The 21,671-nt window shown below is 46.6% G+C and overlaps 1 protein-coding gene and 1 long non-coding RNA gene across 3 annotated transcripts in view; one reads left to right on the top strand and one right to left on the bottom strand.

The window, feature by feature from the left end:
- Nucleotides 1-12,827, top strand: part of LOC139273361 (zinc finger protein 214-like) — a 32,264-nt gene extending 19,437 nt beyond the window's left edge. Inside the window, exon 3 of the mRNA XM_070890191.1 lies at nt 11,845-12,827. Within this exon, the coding sequence (XP_070746292.1) occupies nt 11,952-12,653 (702 nt within the window). The 5' untranslated portion in view covers nt 11,845-11,951 and the 3' untranslated portion in view covers nt 12,654-12,827. The remainder of the gene's footprint in view (nt 1-11,844) is intronic.
- LOC139273362 (uncharacterized) lies at nt 2,230-20,786 on the bottom strand. 2 transcript variants are annotated; one of them, XR_011595083.1, is made up of 2 exons: nt 20,342-20,786; nt 2,230-5,236 (listed from the first exon to the last, which is right to left on the bottom strand). It is a non-coding gene; the product is annotated as an uncharacterized lncRNA (long non-coding RNA). The 2 variants fall into 2 exon arrangements; XR_011595082.1 differs by having other exon boundaries at nt 2,230-5,258.
- Nucleotides 20,787-21,671: the final 885 nt, after the last annotated feature.

The following is a 21,671-nucleotide window of genomic DNA, read 5'->3' on the forward strand; positions in this document are numbered from 1 at the left end:
TTATACCCTGCCCTATGGGCCCAACACAAACAGGATTGTGAGTTGGTAGGGCACGAGCCAGTCAAGATCCCAGGCCCAGATCATTAAGCCCACCGGCAATACCCGCTGAAGCCCAACGCTGAAGCAGCTGTCCTTCAGATAGTGAAAGAATTGGAAAGGCAAGGGTTGGTGAGACAAACAATAGCTACGACCAACTCACCAATATGGCCAGTAAAGAAACCAGATGCCTCATATAGGCTGACTATAGACTATACTGCCTTAAATAAAGTTACTCCCCGGGAGTACCCGATAGTGGCCAGCCTGACAATGCTTTTCAATGGCCTGGACCCGGAACATAAAATATTCACCGTATTGGATATAGAAAATGGATTTTGGGCCATACCCTTAGACGAGGAGTCAGAAGGGAAGTTCGCCTTCACTGTAAGAGGAAAACAGTATACATGGACTAGAGTGCCCCAAGGATTCCATAACAGCCCGAGTATATTCCACCGGACGCTGGCTGGGGTCCTGGAGCCAATAGATGTAAGTGAAGGAAGTACCCTCTTGCAATATATGGACGATATTCTTATAGCAGAGAAACAGCATGTGCTGGCATTGACCACGGTGCTTGGGGTCCAACAACAGGCAGGGCTGAAAGCTAACCCAAAAAAGGCCCAGATAGGGAAGTCACGGACCTAGGGTATGTAGTAACACAAGGGAAATGGCAGATGCCAGAGGATAGGAAGGAGGCCATTCGGACGATGCCAAAGCCAGGGAGCGTAAAGGGAGTCAGACAGGTATTAGGACTGGTTAATTACTGTCGGAACTTTATCCTGGAATATGCAGAAATAGCTCAGCCCATACAAGATTTGGTAAAAGGGGGAAAACCCCCCCAAGAGCTGGTAGACTGGGGCTTCGAACAAGAAGCACTGTTTCAACAGCTGAAACAGGCCCCGCCCTGGGACTACCGAACCGGAATAAGCCCTTCCACATTTATAATCACCACAGCAAAAACCACTATAATGTGGTGGTGACCGAGCAACATAGGGACAGGCAATGACCAGTGACCTAGTACTCCACTAAACAACAACCTGTAGCTGCAGGATTATCTAGATGTGTATCTGCTCTCGACTGCGCAGTCAGAATTAGTGAACTCGTCGTAATGTCAGGACAAATTATCCTACATACGCAACATACCCTGGTAGAGCTACTAAACACGGGAGACAGTAGAGTTACTAAACACAGGACAGTGTCAGACACAAGAGGGGCGACGTGGGAGGCGGTACTAATACCCCCGAGCGGCACAGTAATGATAGTAAAAGATAGCAGTAACAACCCCAAAGGATGGATCATGATGGAAGGCCAGGATCATGAATGTAACCCGATAGAGGGGGTAGAGCAAAATAGCTCAATAAAGGAAGAGCCACTCGAGGGAGTGGACAAGGACCTTTAAGTAGATGGGTCCCGTCGGCACATCGACGAAATGGCCTGAATGGGGTGGGCGGTAGTAGATGGTGAAGGGCAAACACGGGGAGTAGGGCAGTTGGAGGGGGGCCTCTTGGCTCAAGTGGCCGAATTAGTCGCTCTAACGGAAGACCTCAAACAGGCAAAAGGTAAAAAAAGAGTAAATATATATACAGACAGCCGATACATGTTTGGGATGGTCCACGATTATATGGTATCCTGGAGTCGGCGAGGTTAAATGACATCGGGGGGAGGACCAATTCGACAGGAGGACATAGTTAAGGAACTGGTAAAGGCTTCCCTCCAGCCCCAGGAATGTGCAATATTAAAGATCAAAGACCATAAGAAAATCACCGACAGACATCAGCAGGGAATGCATGGGCGGATGAGGCAGCTAAACGAGCAGCAGAATCAGGGGGCCTACGGGTGAAAATAACCATCTGTGTGCTTGGGCCGGAAGAAGTAAATGTGTTTAAAATACAGGAGGCAACCCTACAGCAGGAAAATGAATGGAAAAGACAGGGAGCTAAACAAGGCGTGGACGGAATCTGGGGGAAAGATTGTAATGTGGTAGCCCCAGCGTGTATACGACAAAACCTATTGAGTAAATACCATGGGTATGCACATACAGGTAAGACCAACGTGATTAGTTCAATGTCCCGATGCTGGTTGTAAGGGGAAAGTGGGAAGGCTTCTCCTCCCACGAGCGGGCCCCCTGATATAGAGGGTCGACGCTCGCCCCAACCCGCGTAACAGCCCCCGGAGTTAGCAGACAGAGACAGATGGCAAAGTATAACGATCTTTATTACGAACGTCCGGGAACACTTCTTATCACAGCCGCCTGTGAGTGGAGATGCTCCCCGAACAGCACAATCATTTCAAAAACCCCTCTGTTCCCGGACAAGACTTTCTTAGATTTCTAATTGGACTACCTTATCAGTGCTACTCCGGATTGACAGGTCATGAGCTCGGACTGACAGGCCATGATCTCGTGACCATCTTAGACCGTTCCCAAACGGTATCATTCGTTGGAATTTGTTATACATTTCCTTTGGTGCCATGAAGTCTATCTCGGGTCTCTTCTCACAGCCTTATCAGTGTCTGTTTAGGTTCTCACATCGTATCCTGTTGGAATATTATTGAATTGATAACTCCTGAAGCCTTGGTACAAGGCCGAAGAGAGGCCTTTTATCTCCTTATGGGTCGGTGCAGGAACCAGCACTTTAACCCTTGTCCCGTTGGTACCCCTAATGCCAAATTTCTCTTACAATTCCACCCTTTTTGCCCTTGGCTATACGCCAAGCTTGTCATATTTCCCAATAACTATCTCCCTGTAGGCAAGTTCCAGATAGGTCCGTTCACCTGGGTGGCCATCTCCCAAGCTTCGGGACCTCCTGAGACCTTTTCCGCAGAGTTATATAAGGTAAGTCCTTCCTGTAGGACTGCTTAAATTTTCATCCCTTATGGCCTTAATCATAGTGCGTGTCCTGACGTATCGTTTGACCTGTTTAATTCGTGCACATGTTAATCCCATCATGACCATCAGAACCAGGCCCTGTATTACTACAAGTACATGTGATATTATTCTTATCCATGGGTGAATTTGAATATCAAGTCCAATGTCCCACAGCTTTGAGTACCAGAGCTGATCAGCCAGCATCACGTTAGTGTCTCTCTGTAGGTTGTCTACTTCTTCCATCAGCTGGATATACTGTCGTCTTTGATTCTGGATTCCTTGCACCAAACGTAATTGTGCCTCATTTAATTCCGGTGCCTTGCGGTACCCATACCGCCTCCTTGTACCCCTCTCGGAGGGTATCCGTGACCGTTCCCTGGATGATTTCCGTTGTCTTGGGATGTATGTGGTATCCATTTATGTCTATTTTTCCCATGGGCCTGAAACAGAAGTTAGGGTTGGTGATGACACAGTGGGTGACTCCTCCCCTGGTCTTAATCATCGGGTTGGCTGCTCCTGTGCTCACGCACCAAATCTCCATTCCCTTGTGGAGCAGCGATTGTTCGGAATCGTGTCGAGAGGAGTGATACTCAGCATGCATCCGTTTGTTTGGTGGAATCTGCAATCATCATTCGTCATTCGTGGCGACCTCGACATAAAACCACTTGGTTAATTTTATAGCAGTCAGTTATGTCGATGCCTTTGGTACTATTGTTAATTTTAATCACCCGTCTGGCAGGCTGATGGTAACGCAACCGAGTTTGGTTTCTTACTTCACTGATATTATTGATCTGATATAAGGGGTCTCCCTTTGTTACATCATACTGTGATATGGACAACACAAATCCGATCATATTCACCCGCCCAGTAATACATCTGAAATTTGGCACCCATGCATGACTATTCCTTCATACCTCGCATGTGTCATTCATTTTTTTATCTAGAATCCAATTGTTAAGTATGCTGTTCGGGATCCAATCTGGTATGTCCCCATTCTGGAGTTGCTCCAAATTATGTTGTACTTAACTTAATCCAGGCCCCATACCCGGAGCAAACTATCTCAGCTTGTAATCATTTACTTATGTCATTCCCCATTGCGTGGATCAAATTTATTGTCTTGGCATGCTTCTGTAATGTATGGGCCACCTGTAACAGTTCCCCTTCCGCGCCATCTCCCAACCGCGCTTGTCGGGCTTGGTTATCCAAGTCCCTCCCCAGTAAACCCCTCAAGATTTACGTTAAGTTGTTAACCCGGTCGTATATTGCATACAGGTCTATGGAATTCATCGTCGTAACCCCTGCTGCATAACCCGTGCCTAGTGTTTCCAGTATTCCCCTTTTTGTTCGACCTTGCCCTGTTCCCTTTCTGACATTAAATCTCAGGGTAGTGGATTCTGGGCCTTCGAGGATCCGTTGTGCCAGGTTCTGGTATAGACTTATAGTTTCATTCCCACAGAAGCTAGGAAGAATGATATCCATTAGATTTAGGTTAAGTAGTCGCTGACGCACCCCAATTATATCCTTTCTTTAGATTCTTTTATTACTAGCCCCCCTTTGGCTCCAGTCTTTAAGGACGGGCTTATGGGAGGACTTGCGTGGTTGTGCTGGGAAGAGTTGTTGTCCCCAGGGTGGTTGTTGGGGCAGTGGTAGGGCTTCCCAGGGTCCCTTTGGGCATGTTTGGTGTCCCAGCTGGACCTTTATTGTCATCTTTCCTCCACACTCCATCCGCCCCCCTTTTTTGCTTCTTGTTTGCGCTACGCATTATCAATACTGGCTTCTCCGTGTTGTTACCGTGTCACGCTTCGGGACATACACCTTATCATTTTATCCCATTGGCCAGTTTTCCTAAACATCCTGGGGTCCCACCCTGCTTTTTGCTCCGTTCTGTTCCCACCCCTCTGTTTCTTGCGGTGGATTTGGCTGCTTGTTTGCAGCTTCGTCCGCCCAGGCATCAGCTTCTAGAACTGAAATTCCATCCAGTTGGATTTCTGCGCCCTTCCCCTTTCGGTCCTATGAACTTGCTCCTGTCCTCGGAATCTACTGCTGCGCATGGCATCGGCAGCCTGCTGCATTACAACCTTACTTAATACACTATATATAGCCATGCGTTAAAATAAGTTCTGTCCTTGCTCCAGTCCTTGGCTGCTGGGATGCATATTTCGGCAATTAAATTAAACAAAGCCCCACAGTTCATGTTGTTGTGTCTTTGCTGCGTGTTCTATATCTCTCGTAGTCCATCTGTATTATCCAGTGCTTGCGTGGGCCTTAAGGTTCCCAGTATCCCGAGTCTCCAGAGTCGAAGTAGCCGCTGCAGTCCCATCTCGGTGAGTATTTTATCTGCAAATTTTAAACAGATAGCCTGGTTGTCACCAGGTGTTAGGTTCTGGTCTACTCATCTTTTATCCAAGCATGTCGAGGTCGGAGGTAAGGGTTAGGTTGGGTTTGTGGACTACACTTACCCACCGTGGGGTACATTGGCTCTATTGCCATAGGTGATGGTGTTATGGCTGCGCACTGCACTATCCGTCTGGTCCCATTTAAAAAAAAATCTCTTCCAGCTTATTTATCTTAGCTTTTAACTCTTGAATTTGTTTTGTTTGAGTATCTTTCTTTTATTTGTATCAGGCGAGTATTATTACATAGGCTAGTTCTGTTTTATTTTTATTCTGACTATCCCACCATTTCCTCTATCTGTCAGGTGAGTCTTTTTTATTCTATTAAGAAATCCAAATTAATAATGTCCAGTATAAAACAGCTGTCAATGGAAAGGGTTAACTCCTTTACAGGTTTGTAAGAAAGCCTGATGTCATTACGTGACTTTGCGTAATCATCCGAAATTTTTTTTTTAAGTCTTTGTGCCTTCAAAACTTGCTTAGAAATTAGAAATCCATTAAAACAGCAGAAATCATTAGTAAAGCCGTCATAATAAAAGTATTCTCTTCAGGAAAGACGGCATTTTAGATTAAACTCAAATGTTTTCTTAACTTCTAATTCAAGTACTTACCAAAGATTTTTTTTATTGATTTAAAACGAAACCACACATTTTTAATAGCTATTTTGTTTATTGAAATCCAATTTTCACACACGCTGTATACATTCCAACATTTCGTTTTATTTTACGGTCCCGTTCACTGGGCAAACCTTGTGTTTTATTTCTCTCTCAGCACAAAATCTAAACATCCGTGCCAGTTCCATTTTCTATAAGAATTTAAAAATTCAGTAAGATTCTCTAATTCCCAGTTTTTTCTTTCCTCGTTATTTTCAAAACCCTCCTGCTTGTTTAGACTGTTCGGGACTTTTCTTGATAAACAACGTCCATTTTGGACATCTTTCAAACTACAGTGAAACTTTCTCGTAATTTAAAATCATTATCAATGGAGAGTGTCTTTTACCTCTTCAAATTCTTTTTTTTCCAATTCAACCAATATCTTTTTCACAGCCGATATCAACTAGTATTTAGTAAGTTATGTCTTTTTCCATCGCAAATACCCCTTTTTTTTCCAGCACCTAATTAGTGCATTACGTCTTTTTTTTTTCAGATCACCTGTCTTCAAATTAGGTTTTGTATTTTACACGGAGGGCTCGTGACTCCGTAAATTTGTTCATTTAAAATCATTAGACAATCGAAGACACTTTTTATTTCAAATTCATTCAATTTGTTTACTTTCAAAGTGGCGTCTTTATCTTTTTCTTTTCTCCATAACTAGAACGGAGTCTAGCACGTAGGCTTTGAGGGCTGCTTTTCGTTATCTCAAAATGTTCCTGTTTCAAGGTCGTTACAATGTCTTTTTCTAAACTGCTAAAGCTTGCTGTTTTAACATTTTTTCAAAGTCCCTATTACACCTTCACAGATAGCTCGCCACTCGCCCAGGAGTTTGACCTGATCCCTGAAGGTATTTCTAGATTGTTTCCAAACCTTTTAGTTTTATTTCCTCCTTTTTTCTTTAAGAGATCAGATTTAATTTAGTAACTTTTTTTTTTAGTTTGAATCCATCTCAGTATTTTGCTGTGCCTTCTCTTAATATCTCCGAATCCCACTTCAAATTTTGTAATGCCAATCTTTATTTAAAACTCTTTTTACTGAGCTAGAAGCTTTCATGTCAAGGTTTTACACAAAGGAAAATGGGAGCGTACTTCCCCAGCCTGCAGCCTCAAGAGACCCTCACAGGCCTTTTTTAAAAGGCATTCTTTATCTCATTCCTAGACTAAATTTATGTCTTTCAACCTAATGTAATCAATGATTGTGTGTTTTCTTTCGACAAATAAGTGATAGTGTTGCAAATAATTTTTTTTTTAAACCACCGGGACCATGTATTTTCTATCTTTTGCTCAACAAACCTATCCTTTGTGCATCGGATTCGGCCAGGGTGATCTCCTGGACTTGTTTCAATTACCTGGATGGGTCGGAGAGGAATTTTCCGAGATTTTTTTCTCCCTAAATTGGCCTGTGTTTTAATCTGGTTTTTGCCTCTCCCAGGAGATCACACGGCTTCGCTTGGTGTGGAGTGTAAAATGTTTCAGTATAAGGGGTGTTGCAGTTGTGTAAGGCGGACTGGTTCGGCTGGGTGCTCTTTGCCTTTCTGTCATTGTTCATAGGTTTATATGTAACCTTTTGGGCTGCTGACTAAGGGCTGTGCGTCCCTTTATCGGCCGGTGTGGACATGATGGGCCGAAATGGCCTCCTTCTGCGCTGTAAATTTCAATGTTTCTATACTGGAGAATGACGGGTATGGAGTAGAGCTCACATTCACATAAGAAATGGACAGATACAGCACAAGACACACACCAGGAATGGAAAGAGACAGAATGAAACCCACAGGCAATTACCAGAAATTGACAGGTACAGGATAAAACCCACACTCTCGTATCAGAAACTGACATAGTGTAAAACCCTCATTCACATAAAAGAGATGGACAGATACAGAGTCAAATCCACACTCCCATACCAGACACCCACAATATAAGAACATAAGAAATAGGAGCAGGAGTAGGCCATACGGCCCCTCGAGCCTGCTTCACCATTTCATCATACGCAGTCCCTCGGAATTGAGGAAGACTTGCTTCCAATCCTGAAGTGAGTTCTTTGGTTGCTGAACAGTCCAATGCGAGAGCCACAGCCTCTGTCACAGGTGGGACAGACATTCGCCGAGGGAAGAGGTGGGTGGGACTGGTTTGCTGCACGTTCTCTCACCATTGAGATTCAAAGAGCTCAACGCCCTTCCGGATGCATTTTCTCCACCAAGGGCGGTCTTTGGCCAGACACTCCCAGGTGTCAGTGGTGATGTCGCACTATACCAGGGAGGCTTTGAGGGTGTCCTTGTAATGTTTCCGCTGCCAACCTTTGGCTCATTTGCCGTGAAGGGGCTCCACATAGAGCATTTGCTTGGGGAGTCTCGTGTCTGGCATGCGAACTATGTGGCCTGCCCAGCAAAGCTGATCGAGTGTGGTCAGTGCTTCAATGCTCGAGATGTTAGCCTGGACGAGGACACTGATGTTGGTACACCTGTCCTCCCAGGGGATTTGCAGGATCTTGCGGAGCCATCTTCACCATTTAGTACGATCATGGTGGATCCGATCATGGACTCTGGTCCACTTCCCTGCAGGCTCCCCATAGCCCCTTATTCCCTTATCAGTTAAGAAACTGTCTATCTGTGTCTTAAATTTATTCAATGTCCCAGCTTCCACAGCTCTCTGACGAAGCGAATTCCAGATTTACAAACCCTGTTAGAGAAGAAATTCCTCCTCATCTCAGTTTTAAATGGGCGGCCCCTTATTTAAAGATTATTCCCCCTAGTTCTAGTCTCCCCCATCATTGGAAACATCCTCTTTGCATCCACCTTGTCAAGCCCCCTTATAATAATATACGTTTTGATAAATCACCTCTCATTCTTCTGAATTCCACTGAGTAGAGGCCCAACCTGCTCAACCTTTTCTCATAAGTCAAATATAGAAACCTAGAATATAGGTGCAGGAGTAGGCCATTCGGTCCTTCAAGCCTGCACCAACATTCAATAAGATCATGGTTGATCATTCCCTCAGTACTCCTTTCCTGCTTTCTCTCAAAACCCTTTGATCCCTTTAGCCATAAGGGCCATATCTAACTCCCTCTTGAATATATCCGATGAACTGACATCAACAACTCTCTGCGGCAGGGAATTCCTCAGGTTAACAACGCTCTGAGTGAAGAAGTTTCTCCTCATTTCAGTCCTAAATGGCCTACCCCTTATCCTAAAACTGTGTCCCCTGGTTCTGGACTTCCCCAACATCGGGAACACTCTTCCCGCTTCTAACCTGTCCAGTCCCGTCAGAATCTTATATATTTCTATGAGATCCCCTCTCATCCTTCTAAACTCCAGTGTATAAAGGCCCAGTTGATCCAGTCTCTCCTCATATGTCAGTCCAGCCATCCCAGGAATCAGTCTGGTGAACCTTCGCTGCACTCCCTCAATAGCAAGAACGTCCTTCCTCAGATTAGGAGACTGAAACTGAACACAATATTCCAGGTGAGACCTCATCAAGGCCCTGTACAACTGCAGTAAGACCTCCCTGCTCCTGTATTCAAATCCCCTAGCTATAAAGACCAACATACCATTTGCCTTCTTCACTGCCTGTTGTACCTGCATGCCAACTTTCAATGACTGATTAACCATGACACCCAGGTCTCGTTGCACCTCCCCTTTTCCTAATCTGCCGCCATTCAGATAATATTCTGCCTTTGTGTTTTTGCCCCCAAAGTGGATAACCTCACAGTTATCCACATTATAGTGCATCTGCCATGCATTTGTCCACTCACCTAACCTGCCCAAGTTACCCTGCAGCCTCTTAGCATCCTCCTCACGGCTCACACCGCCACCCAGTTTAGTGTCATCTGCAAACTTGGAGATATTACACTCAATTCCTTCATCTAAATCATTAATGTATATTGTAAAGAGCTGGGGTCCCAGCACTGAGCCCTGCGGGGCTCCACTAGTCACTGCCTGTCATTCTGAAAAGGACGCATTTATCCCGATTCTCTGCTTCCTGTCTGCTAACCAGTTCTCTATCCACGTCAGGACATTACCCCCAATACCATGTGCTTTAATTTTGCACACCAATCTCTTGTGTGGGACCTTGTCAAAAGCCTTTTGAAAGTCCAAATACACCACATCCTCTGGTTCTCCCTTGTCCACTCTACTTGTTACATCCTCAAAAAATTCCAGAAGATTTGTCGAGCATGATTTCCCTTTCATAAATCTATGCCGACTTGGACCGATCCTGTCACTGCTTTCCAAATGCACTGCTATTTCATCCTTAATAATTGATTCCAAAATTTTCCCCACTACTGATGTCAGGCTAACCAGTCTATAATTACCTGTTTTTTCTCTCCCACCCTTTTTAAAAAGTGGTGTTACACTAGCTACCCTCCAGTCCATAGGAACTGATCCAAGGTCGATGGACTGTTGGAAAATGATCACCAATGCATCCACTATTTCTAGGGCCACTTCTTTAAGTACTCTGGGATGCAGACTATCAGGCCCCAGGGATTGATCGGCCTTCAATCCCAATCAATTTCCCTAACATAATTTCCTGACGAATAAGGATTTCCTTCAGTTCCTCCTTCTCGCTGGACCCTCGGTCCCCTAGTATTTCCAGAAGGTTATTTGTGTCTTCCTTAGTGAAGGCAGAACCAAAGTATTTTTCAATTGGTCTACCATTTCGTTGTTCCCCATTATAAATTCACCTGATTCTGACTGCAAGGGACCTACATTTGTTTCCGCTAATCTTTTTCTCTTCACATATCTATAGAAGCTTTTGCAGTCAGTTTTTATGTTCCCTGTAAGCTTACTTTCATACTCTAATTTCCCCCTCCTAATTAAACCCTTTGTCCTCCTCTGCTGAATTCTAAATCTCTACCAGTCTTCAGATTTGCTGCTTTTTCTGGCCAATTTATATGCCTCTTCCTTGGATTTAACACTATTCCTAATTTCCCTTGTTAGCCACGGTTGAGCCACTTTCCCCATTTTATTTTTACCCCAGACAGGGATGTACAATTGTTGAAGTTCATCCATGTGATCTTTAAATATCTGCCATTGCCTATCCACCGTCAGCCCTTTAAGTATAATTCACCAGTTTGTACTAGCCAATTCAAATCTAATACCATCGAAGTTACCTTTCTTTAAGTTCAGGACCCTAGTCTCTGAATTAACTGTCACTCTCCACCTTAATGAAGAATTCTACCATATTACGGTCACTATTCCCCATGGGGCCTCGCACAACAAGATTGCTAATTAATCCTCTCTCAACACAACACCCAGTCTAGAATGGCTAGCTCTGTAGTTGGTTCCTCGACATATTGGTCGAGAAAACCATCCCTTATACACGCCAGGAAATCCTCCTCCGTCATATTGCTACCAGTTAGGTTAGCCCAATCTATATGTAGATTAAAGTCACCCATGATAACTGCTGTATCTTTATTGCACGCATCCCTAATTTGCTGTTTGATGCCATCCCCAACCTCACTACTACTATTTGGTGGTCTGTACACAACTCCCACTTGCGTTTTCTGCCCTTTGGTGTTCCGAAGCTCTACCCATGCAGATTCCACAACATCCAAGCTAATGTCCTTCCTTACTATTGCGTTAATCTCCTCTTTAACCAGCAACCCTACCCCACCTCCTTTTCCTTTCTGTCTATCCTTCCTGAATATTGAATACCCCTGGATGTTGAGTTCCCAGCCTTGGTCACCCTGGAGCCATGTCTCTCTAATCCCAATTACCATTAACATATATCTATCTGCGCAGTTAATTCATCCACCTTATTACGAATGCTCCTCGCATTGAGACACAGAGCCTTCAGGCTTGTTTTTTTTAACATTTTAGAATTTTGTGGTAATGTAATGCTTTTTGATTTTTGCCTTTGATTTCTCTCTCACACTCACTTTTTCCTGTTTGAAATTCACTTTACAGGGTGTTAAAAGGGGAGGATTTGTAGACTGGAAGCTCAAACCAAACATCACCAAGATCTGACAGAGTCACTCGATACATTCGGACTGGAATATCATCAGTTTTTGACCATGGAAGCAGAAGGTACCGTTCACAGCAAGGAGAAATGGTACATGTGCTCAGAGTGTGGACAAGGCTTCAACCAATCATCCAACCTGGAGAGACACAAGCGCAGTCACACTGGGGAGAAACCATTTAAATGTGGGGACTGTGGGAAACGATTCAACTACTTGTCCCAGCTGGAAACACATCAACAAATTCACACTGGGGAGAGGCCGTTCATCTGCTCCAACTGTGGGAAGGGATTCATTTGGTTATCCCACCTGCTGATACACCAGCGAGTTCACACTGGGGAGAGGCCTTTCACCTGCTCCGACTGTGGGAAGGAATTCACTACATCATCCGACCTGCTGAGACACCAGCGAGTTCACACTGGGGAGAGGCCATTCACCTGCTCAGAGTGCGGGAAGGGATTCACTCGGTCATCCAACCTGCTGAGACACCAGCGAGTTCACACTGGGGAGAGGCCATTTACCTGCTCTGACTGTGGGAAGGGATTCACTCAGTCATCCCACCTGCGGACGCACCAGCGAGTTCACACTGGGGAGAGACCGTTCACCTGCTCTGAGTGTGGGAAGGGATTTACTCAGTCATCCGACCTGCTGACACACCAGCGAGTTCACACTGCGGAGAGGTCGTTCACCTGCTCTGAATGTGGGAAGGGATTCACTCGGTCATCCCACCTGCGGAGACACCAGCGAGTTCACAAGTGACTGCAGGGGTTGGATTCTGCTGTTATTGCTGCTGTTAATCACATCCCGGATCGAATCGTGTTCATTCTGACAGTTGGGGTTTATAACTCTTGTAATGCTGATGTTAATAACTCCTGTAACGGAACTGGAGTTTAATATTTGGGATACAGACACATAAATTAGTGTTGCTTTTAACATATTGCTGTGGATTTTTGTCTTTGCCACCTGGGTGTTTAGCATCACCTGGCTGGAGCTGAGAAAGGACAATCTGGGGGGAGAATCGTATGGGGGAAACAGAACTTCAGCCTGGACACAGTCCTTCAGGGCCACACTGAGAGGGGCAAACAGCACTTTGGTCTTTCTCGTCTCTCTTCACCAACAGCAAAGTCACTGTGCGGGTTAATCTTTTTTGTTTTTTTAATCAATAAAAACATGGAACACAGACTCTTCCAGACCGCAGAAATTGCAGGCAGCCTGGGAGCCCGTGAACCGGCTTAAAAATTTATTGCACGGCACTGCTCCATGCACCACCCTCCAGGCCAAGTCCCCGATAAACAGTGGGAGGACCCCCGCATAGAGTGCCCTTCATCGGGGACCCCCGCCTCCTCTGGACGGCAAGATGGTACGCCATGGTGTGTCCGGACGGCAGGCGAGGATGGCAAAGTTGAGAGTGTGCAGGAGCAGCCCGTACAGGAAACCCCTCCGCACGGAACTGAAGGTCACGGAGGGGTCCTTGTGCATGAAACTCTTTTTGGGAGTAAACAAAAAACATTAAACCGTGCCCCCCCGATCTGGGGGAAAAACCAACCATTTACAAGGCTTTTTTTTTCCTCCAAGTGCCCCCTATAAAAGGGGAGGATAAAGTTAATTTTGACTAGGTTCTGATACGTGAAGGTCCAGATGATACCCACCCAAGGGTGGTTAACGAGATGGGACGGGTGCTCTGTCAGCCCCTTGTCCATATCTCCAACTGCTCAATAGTCATGGATTGTTCCCCGAGATTGGAAGTCAGCACACGTAGTTTCCATTTTCCAAATTGGGGACAAATCTGAGGCAGGGAACTAAAGACCCATTAATGTGACCTCGATCACTGGAAAGATGCTGTTTTCGATCATGGGGAAAGGGAAGGGCCATTACAGGTACTGAACAAGGCTTCCGCAAAACAAGGTCACATCTTACAAACTAGCTTGAGTTAGTGAAGAAGTTGTTAGGTTGGTGGATGGGGAGAATCTAGTTGACATTGTCTACCTCCAGAGTGTGAACCTAATTTTCTATGGTGGGCCTGATTCAATATCCTGGCACTTGGCATGGGCCACATTCAGCAAAAACTATTAAAATAGGAATAAATGAAGATAAACTATATTGGAATTTACATTTAGATTTTATTTACTGCCGCTGCTCCCGATCCTGCTACCTCTTAGCTTGAGCATTGGTGAACTGACCCTGCTCAAACCATAACCACAAGGATATCGGCGTATTGTTCTGACTGTGACCACAAGGCTGTGTCACTGTCACACACAGATAGTGTTTCCTTGTTTCACATCTCCATACAAAGACCATCTCTTTACACATACCCTTTCTATACAATTGCAGCAGACATGAGCAAGGACCTGAGGCTTATTAAAAGACACATATTTCAATACAGCAAAGGTTACACTGGGAGAAATGTTCAGTTGGAATATAAGAAATAGAAGCAGGAATAGAACATTTGGACCCTTGATCCTGCTCCGCCATTTAATAAGATCATCGCTGATCTGATCATGGACTCAGTTCCACTTCCCTGCCCGTTCCCCATGACCCTTTACTCCCTTATCACTCAAAAATCTGTCTATCTCCGCCTTAATTATATTCAAAGACCTAGCCTCCACAGCTCTCTGGGACAGAGGATTCCATAGATTTACAACCCTCTGAGAGAAGAAATTCCTCATCTCAGTTTCACATGGGCGACCCCTTATTCTAAGACTATGTCCCCTAGTTTTAGTTTCCCCTGAGTTGAAATGTCCTTTCTGCATCCACCTTGTCGAGCCCCCTCATTATATATGTTTCGATAAGATCACCTCTCATTCTTCTGAGCTCCAATGTGTATAAGCCCAACCTACTCAACTTATCTTCATAAGTCAACCCCCTCATCTCCGGAATCAACGTAGTGAACCTTCTCTGAACAGCCTCCAATGCAAGTATATCCTTCCTTAAATACGGAGACCAAAATACAGTGTCCATTACAGGCAAAATGCCGAGCAAACCAGCAGCACACTGGCACCTTAACAGTGTCTCATCGGCCTACAAGCTTTTCTTAAAATCGATTTGCTGAGTGGATATAAACTTAAACCAGGTTTGCAGGCGTGATGCTCTATTCACATATTGAAGGTAGAAGAGATGCTGTGGGGTACATGCTAAGTCCGGTAACTGAAAGTGATTAACAGATTGGGTTTAGTGTTTAGTCATCCCGGGCGTGTTACCAATACCAGCAAAATCGAAGTCCACAGAATAACGGGGACAGTGGCAGCATGGATATGAAAGTGGCTAAGTGACACAGAGTAGTGGTGAACGGTTGTTTTTCAGACTGGAGGAAGTGGTGTTCCCCAGGGGTCGGTACTGGGGCCACTGCTTTTCTTGACCTATATTAATGACTTAGACTTGGGTGTACAGGGCACAATTTCCAAATTTGCAGACGACACAAAACTTGGAAGTATAGTGAACAGTGAAGAGGATAATGATAGACTTCAGAAAGACATAGACAGGCTGGTGGAATGGATGGACATGTGGCAGATGAAATTTAACGTGGGAAAGTTCAAAGGTGATACATTTTGGTAGGAAGAAAGAGGCGAGGCAATATAAACTAAAGGGTACAATTTTAAAGGGATGAGTGAACAGAGAGATCCAGGAGAATATGTGCACCAATCGCTGATAGTGGCAGCGCAGGTTGAGAAAGTGGTTACAAAGGCTTACGGGATCCTCGGCTTCATGATTAGAGGTATAGAGTTCAGAAGTGTGGATATTATGATGAACCCGCGTAAAATATTAGTTCGGCCTCAACTGGAGTATTGTGGAGTATTGAAGGCTTTCGAGAGGGAGCAGAAAAGATTGACGAGAATGATTCCAGGGATGAGGGACTTCAGTTACGTGGATAGTCTGGAAAAGCTGGGGTTGTTCTCCTCAGAACAGAGAAGATTGAGAGGAAATTTGACAGAGGTGTTCAAAGTCATGAGGGGCCCGGTCAGAGCAGATAGAGTGGGATTAACAGAAGCTCTTGCAGATAGCCGGCACGGGCTCGACGGGCCAAATGGCCTCCTTCCGTGCTGTAACCACTCTCTGATTCTAAGATGATGATAAACCCATTGCCCAAGATGCTCCATCTCCCGGGCACTGTGACCCAGTTGGGAACAGCGATTCTGAAGCTCCGCCCACTCTCTGTATCTGAACCAAGATGGCCGCACATGTGCCCTGATCCCACCCTGTGCAAGATGGTGGCCAGTGACCCAGCTCACCCGGGACTGTCACCACGGGGCATGTGGGCTCTAATTCAGGGCCTGAGATTTATTCTGTATCTTCGCCGTGCTGTAGCTGCCGTGGGATTGTTTTATGAGATCGTGTAGAGGGAGCTTTACTTTGAATCTAATCAGTGCTGTACCTGCCCTGGTAGTGTTCGATAGGACAATGTAGAGGAAACGTTTTACTACATATGAAAAATGATGGACAGGTAAAGACCATCTGGTCCATCAAGCCTGTCCCACACAATTGCGATATATCACAGCATATACACTCCACTCCACCCGAATCCATGTGATCTCCTGGGAGAGGCAAAAAAGCAGATTTTTTTTTAAACTGACGCCAATTTGGGTAAATAAAATCTGGGAAATTCCTCTCCGCGTCATCTAAGCAATCGAAACTCGTCCAGAAGATCACCCTGGCCATTAAATTCTCTGCAGTACCTACCTTCTGTAAGTGTTAATCTCCACCGCAGCCAGAAACAAATCCAGCTTTTGCTTGAAGGAATTCAGTGAGTCTGCATCCACCACATGAGAGGGCAGCTTGTTCCAGAGGTTTACTGTTCTCTGGGAAAAGAACCACGCCTGCCATCGCAGCCAGAAACAAATCCAGCTCCTGACATCTAATCTAGATCTAGCCTTGTACAACTTAATTTTGTGCCCCTTGCTCCTGCCTAACCTATTTAATTGAAATAAACGGTCAGCTGGAACACTGTCTATTCCCTTCATTATCTTATAAACATCAATCATATCCCCCTAAGTCTACGCTGCTCTAAGGTAAAGAGTCACAACTCTTTTAGCCTATCTTGATAACTAAGATGCTTTAGACTTGGAATTTGTCTAGTGGCCCTCTTCTGCACCCTTGCCAGAGCCTCAATATCACCCACCATGTGAGGAGACCAAAACTGGACACAGTATTCCAAGTGCGGCCTGACTAAGGTCTTGTACTCGAACAAAACAGTACGCCTCGTCCTGTACTCAATCGTCCTATGGATACACTTCAACACCCTATTTGCTCTAGCTATCATTGCATGGCATTGCTCGAGTACCTTTAAAGGTGTATACACTATGAAGCCTAAATCTCTTTTTATCTCTACCATCTTTAATGCCTTTCCCTGGAGGGTATACGAATGTTGAGCATTTGCCCTGCCCACATGCATAACACTGAACTTATCTAAGTTATACGTAATTTTACAGTCATGAGGCCAGTCTTCCAACACTTTAAGATCTGCCTGAATCAGACGAGCCTCATCTACAGTTCTAGCACTTGCACAGATCTTGCTATAATTTCCAAATTGTGCCCCCAACCTCAAAATCCAGATCATTAATAAAAATAGTGAAAAGCAACGATCCCAACACTGATCCCTGCGGGACACCACTGGTGACCAGAAACCAAACAGATCCAAATCCATCCATAACTGCTCTACCTGCATCCTGCCAGCCAGTTCTGTATCCAGCTCAATATATTTCCATTAATACCATAGGCTCCGATCTTATAGATAAGTCTCTTGTGCAGTAACTCGTCAAAAGGTTTTTGGGAATCTAAGTAGATAATGTCTGCTGGGTTTCCCTCATCAACTAACTTTATAACTTCTTCAAAAAATACAATTAGAGCTGTGAGACATGAACTTTTTTTTAATGAAGACATGTTGGGTGTCCCTAATATGTCCCTCCCAATCCAAGTATTCATACATTGCATCCCTTATGATTCTTTCAAGCATCTTACCTATTACTGATATTAAACTGACGGGCCTCTCGTTACCTGGGTCTGCCTTGTCACCGTTTTTAACTTTAGCCTCCTTCCTATCTCTAGGAACCATTCCAGATTGCAATGAGCTGTTAAACATACAGGCCAGGGGCTCGCACAGCACATGTCCCATCTGCCGGAGGGGCTTGCACAGCACATGTCCCATCTGCCGGAGGGGCTTGCACAGCACATGTCCCATCTGCCGGAGGGGCTTGCACAGCACATGTCCCATCTCCTGGAGGGGCTCGCACAGCACATGTCCCATCTCCCATCCCCCGGAGCGGCTTGCACAGCACATGTCCCATCTCCCGGAGGGGCTCGCACAGCACATGTCCCATCTCCCGGAGGGGCTTGCACAGCACATGTCCCATCTCCCAGAGGGGCTTGCACAGCACATGTCCCATCTCCCAGAGGGGCTCGCACAGCACATGTCCCATCTCCCGGAGGACCCTCACACAGCACATGTCCCATCTCCCTGAGGGGCTCGCACAGCACATGTCCCATCTCCCGGAGGACCCTCACACAGCACATGTCCCATCTCCCGGAGGACCCTCACACAGCACATGTCCCATCTCCCGGAGGACCCTCACACAGCACATGTCCCATCTCCCTGAGGGGCTCGCACAGCATATGTCCCATCTCAGGGAGGGGCTCGCACAGCATATGTCCCATTTCCCGGTGGGCTCACACAGCATGTGTCCCATCTCCCGGAGGGGCTCATACAGCACATGTCCCATCTCACGGAGGGGCTCGCACAGCACATGTCCCATTTCCCGGTGGGCTCACACAGCATGTGTCCCATCTCCCGGAGGACCCTCACACAGCACATGTCCCATCTCCCGGAGGGGCTCACACAGCACATGTCCCATCTCCCGTAGGGGCTCACACAGCACATGTCCCATCTCCCGGAGGGGCTCACACAGCACATGTCCCATCTCCCGGAGGGGCTCATACAGCACATGTCCCATCTCCCGGAGGGGATCGCACAGCACATGTCCCATCTCCCAGAGGACCCTCACACAGCACATGTCCCATCTCCCGGAGAACCCTCACACAGCACGTGTCCCATCTACCGGAGGGGCTCGCACAGCACATGTCCCATCTCCCGGAGGTGCTCGCACAGCACATGTTCCATCTCCCGGAGGGGCTCGCACAGCACATGTCCCATCTCCCGGAGTGGCTCGCACAGCACATGTCCCATCTCCCGGAACGGCTCGCACAGCACATGTCCCATCTCCCGGAGGACCCTCACACAGCATGTGTCCCATCTCTCGGAGGACTCTCACACAGCACATGTCCCATCTCCCGGAGGGGCTCGCACAGCACATGTTCCATCTCCCGGAACGGCTCGCACAGCACATGTCCCATCTCTCGGAGGACTCTCACACAGCATGTGTCCCATCTCCCGGAGGACTCTCACACAGCACATGTCCCATCTCCCGGAGGGGCTCGCACAGCACATGTTCCATCTCCCGGAGGACCCTCGCACAGCACATGTCCCATCTCCCGCAGGGGCTCACACAGCATGTGTCCCATCTCCCGGAGGGGCTCGCACAGCACATGTCCCATCTCCCGCAGGGGCTCGCACAGCACATGTCCCATCTCCCGCAGGGGCTCACACAGCACATGTCCCATTTCCCGGAGGACCCTCACACAGCACGTGTCCCATCTCCCGGAGGAGCTCACACAGCATATGTCCCATCTCCCGGAGGGGATCGCACAGCACATGTCCCATCTCCCGGAGCGGCTCACACAGCACATGTCCCATTTCCTGGAGGACCCTCACACAGCACATGTCCCATTTCCTGGAGGACCCTCACACAGCACATGTCCCTTTTCCCAGAGGACCCTCACACAGCACATGTCCCTTTTCCCGGAGGACCCTCACACAGCACGTGTCCCATCCCCTGGAGGACACCCGGGTGGATATCATTCGGCTCGGCTGCTCTATCTATTTATAAGTTCTTAATTTTTTCTAAAACAATATGCTTATCTATGTTAATGTTACTGATAAAACTAGTGTTATTAACTTCTAATATGTTAGCGTTAATATTTCCGCCATACTCAGTGAGTCCTTTGTAACCTGTCTTTGAACACTCTTCAGTGGCCCAATACAGTCTTTGGTAGTTCTCTGACTCTACATTTAGCTGAAAATGCTCTTCTCATGACTGCTAGTCATCTACAATCCTTTTTTTCCGAGATCCTTTTTGCTGATCGGCTATTAGCCTTCGTTTTCTTTAGTTGTTCTTTGTATTCAACCTATTTATTTGAGTGTTAAATTATGTAAGTTATGGAAACATTTCTGTTTAAATCTTTGTACAGAGCCAGTCGGCCATCTTGGCTTTTTCTTACCACATTTCTTTCTTTTGATTTTGGCTATGTTTGTTTACCACATTTTTAATCGTATACTTAAAAACTTTCCATTTATATTCAACGTCAGTTGCATAATCACCAAGCAGTGTTGGCCAATTTACCTGTTGCAAGTCCTCTGCCAGTTTGGAGAAGTTTGCCCTGAAATGCGGTCCGAGTGGCAGGTTCTCAGTCCCTTTGGTCCTCCCGGCCAATTGGCACGGTATAATGTGTTCAGTGTTGCCCAGATGTTCCCCACACGGAGGCCTGATTCCAGGTCAGGCTCACTACTAAACACCAGATCCAATCTCTGGTTTTCCCCAGTTACTGCATTAACATGTTGTGTCAGGAAACAGTGCTGTATATTGTCAGTCAATCTTTCAGCTGCACTGCCTGAATTTCAGGCCAATGACAATGATCTTCCCTGAAGTCCATTCTCTCTCACTCTCTCCCCCCACACACACTGTCCCCAGCACCTTCTCTCTTTATTCTCTCACATTGCAGCATTCCCGCTGCTGGGCTCAGGGCAGCGTGGACAGGACCCTCACCTCACACACGGTGGGCGGGGTCATGTCCCGCGCGCTGTGTGGGCGGGGCCATGTCTCGCGCGCTGTGTGGGCGGGGCCCAGACCTCACACATGGTGGACGGAGCTCGAGCGGAACTGGGATTGGTGCAAGGGGCTGTCCCTCCCCTGTGTGCAGCCAATAGGACGAGAGGACTCAGCCAGGGTCACTAATTTATGTAGCGATCACGCTGTGTGGCCGCAGTGCGCATGCTCGGTGCAGCCCCGCTCACCCGAGACCCCGGATGCAGCGCGGTTTGCTGCAAACAGCGGTTGGGCAATGTGGGTAAACCGGGCGGGGCGGGGGGAACCGGGGCAGAGCGCTCGGCGGGCTCAGTGTCCGGCTTAATGGCCGATCGCTTCTCCTGCCTCTGGGGGTTTCTAGCTCACCAACACGGTGGCACTTCCCAGTGTGAAAAACATAGAAACATAGAAAATAGGTGCAGGAGCAGGCCATTCAGCCCTTCTAGCCTGCACCGCCATTCAATGAGTTCATGGCTGAACATGAAACTTCAGTACCCCCTTCCTGCTTTCTCGCCATAACCCTTGATCCCCCGAGTAGTAAGGACTTCATCTAACTCCCTTTTGAATATATTTAGTGAATTGACCTCAGCTACTTTCTGTGGTAGAGAATTCCACAGGTTCACCACTCTCGGGGTGAAGAAGTTTCTCCTCATCTCGGTCCTAAATGGCTTACCCCTTATCCTCAGACTGTGACCCCTGGTTCTGGACTTCCCCAACATTGGGAACATTCTTCCTGCATCTAACCTGTCTAAACCCATCAGAATTTTAAACGTTTCTATAAGGTCCCCTCTCATTCTTCTGAACTCCAGTGAATACAAGCCCAGTTGAACCAGTCTTTCTTGATAGGTCAGTCCCACCATCCCGGGAA

This window comes from Pristiophorus japonicus, chromosome 9, assembly GCF_044704955.1.
Source record: "Pristiophorus japonicus isolate sPriJap1 chromosome 9, sPriJap1.hap1, whole genome shotgun sequence".
Taxonomy (NCBI): Eukaryota; Metazoa; Chordata; class Chondrichthyes; family Pristiophoridae; genus Pristiophorus; species Pristiophorus japonicus.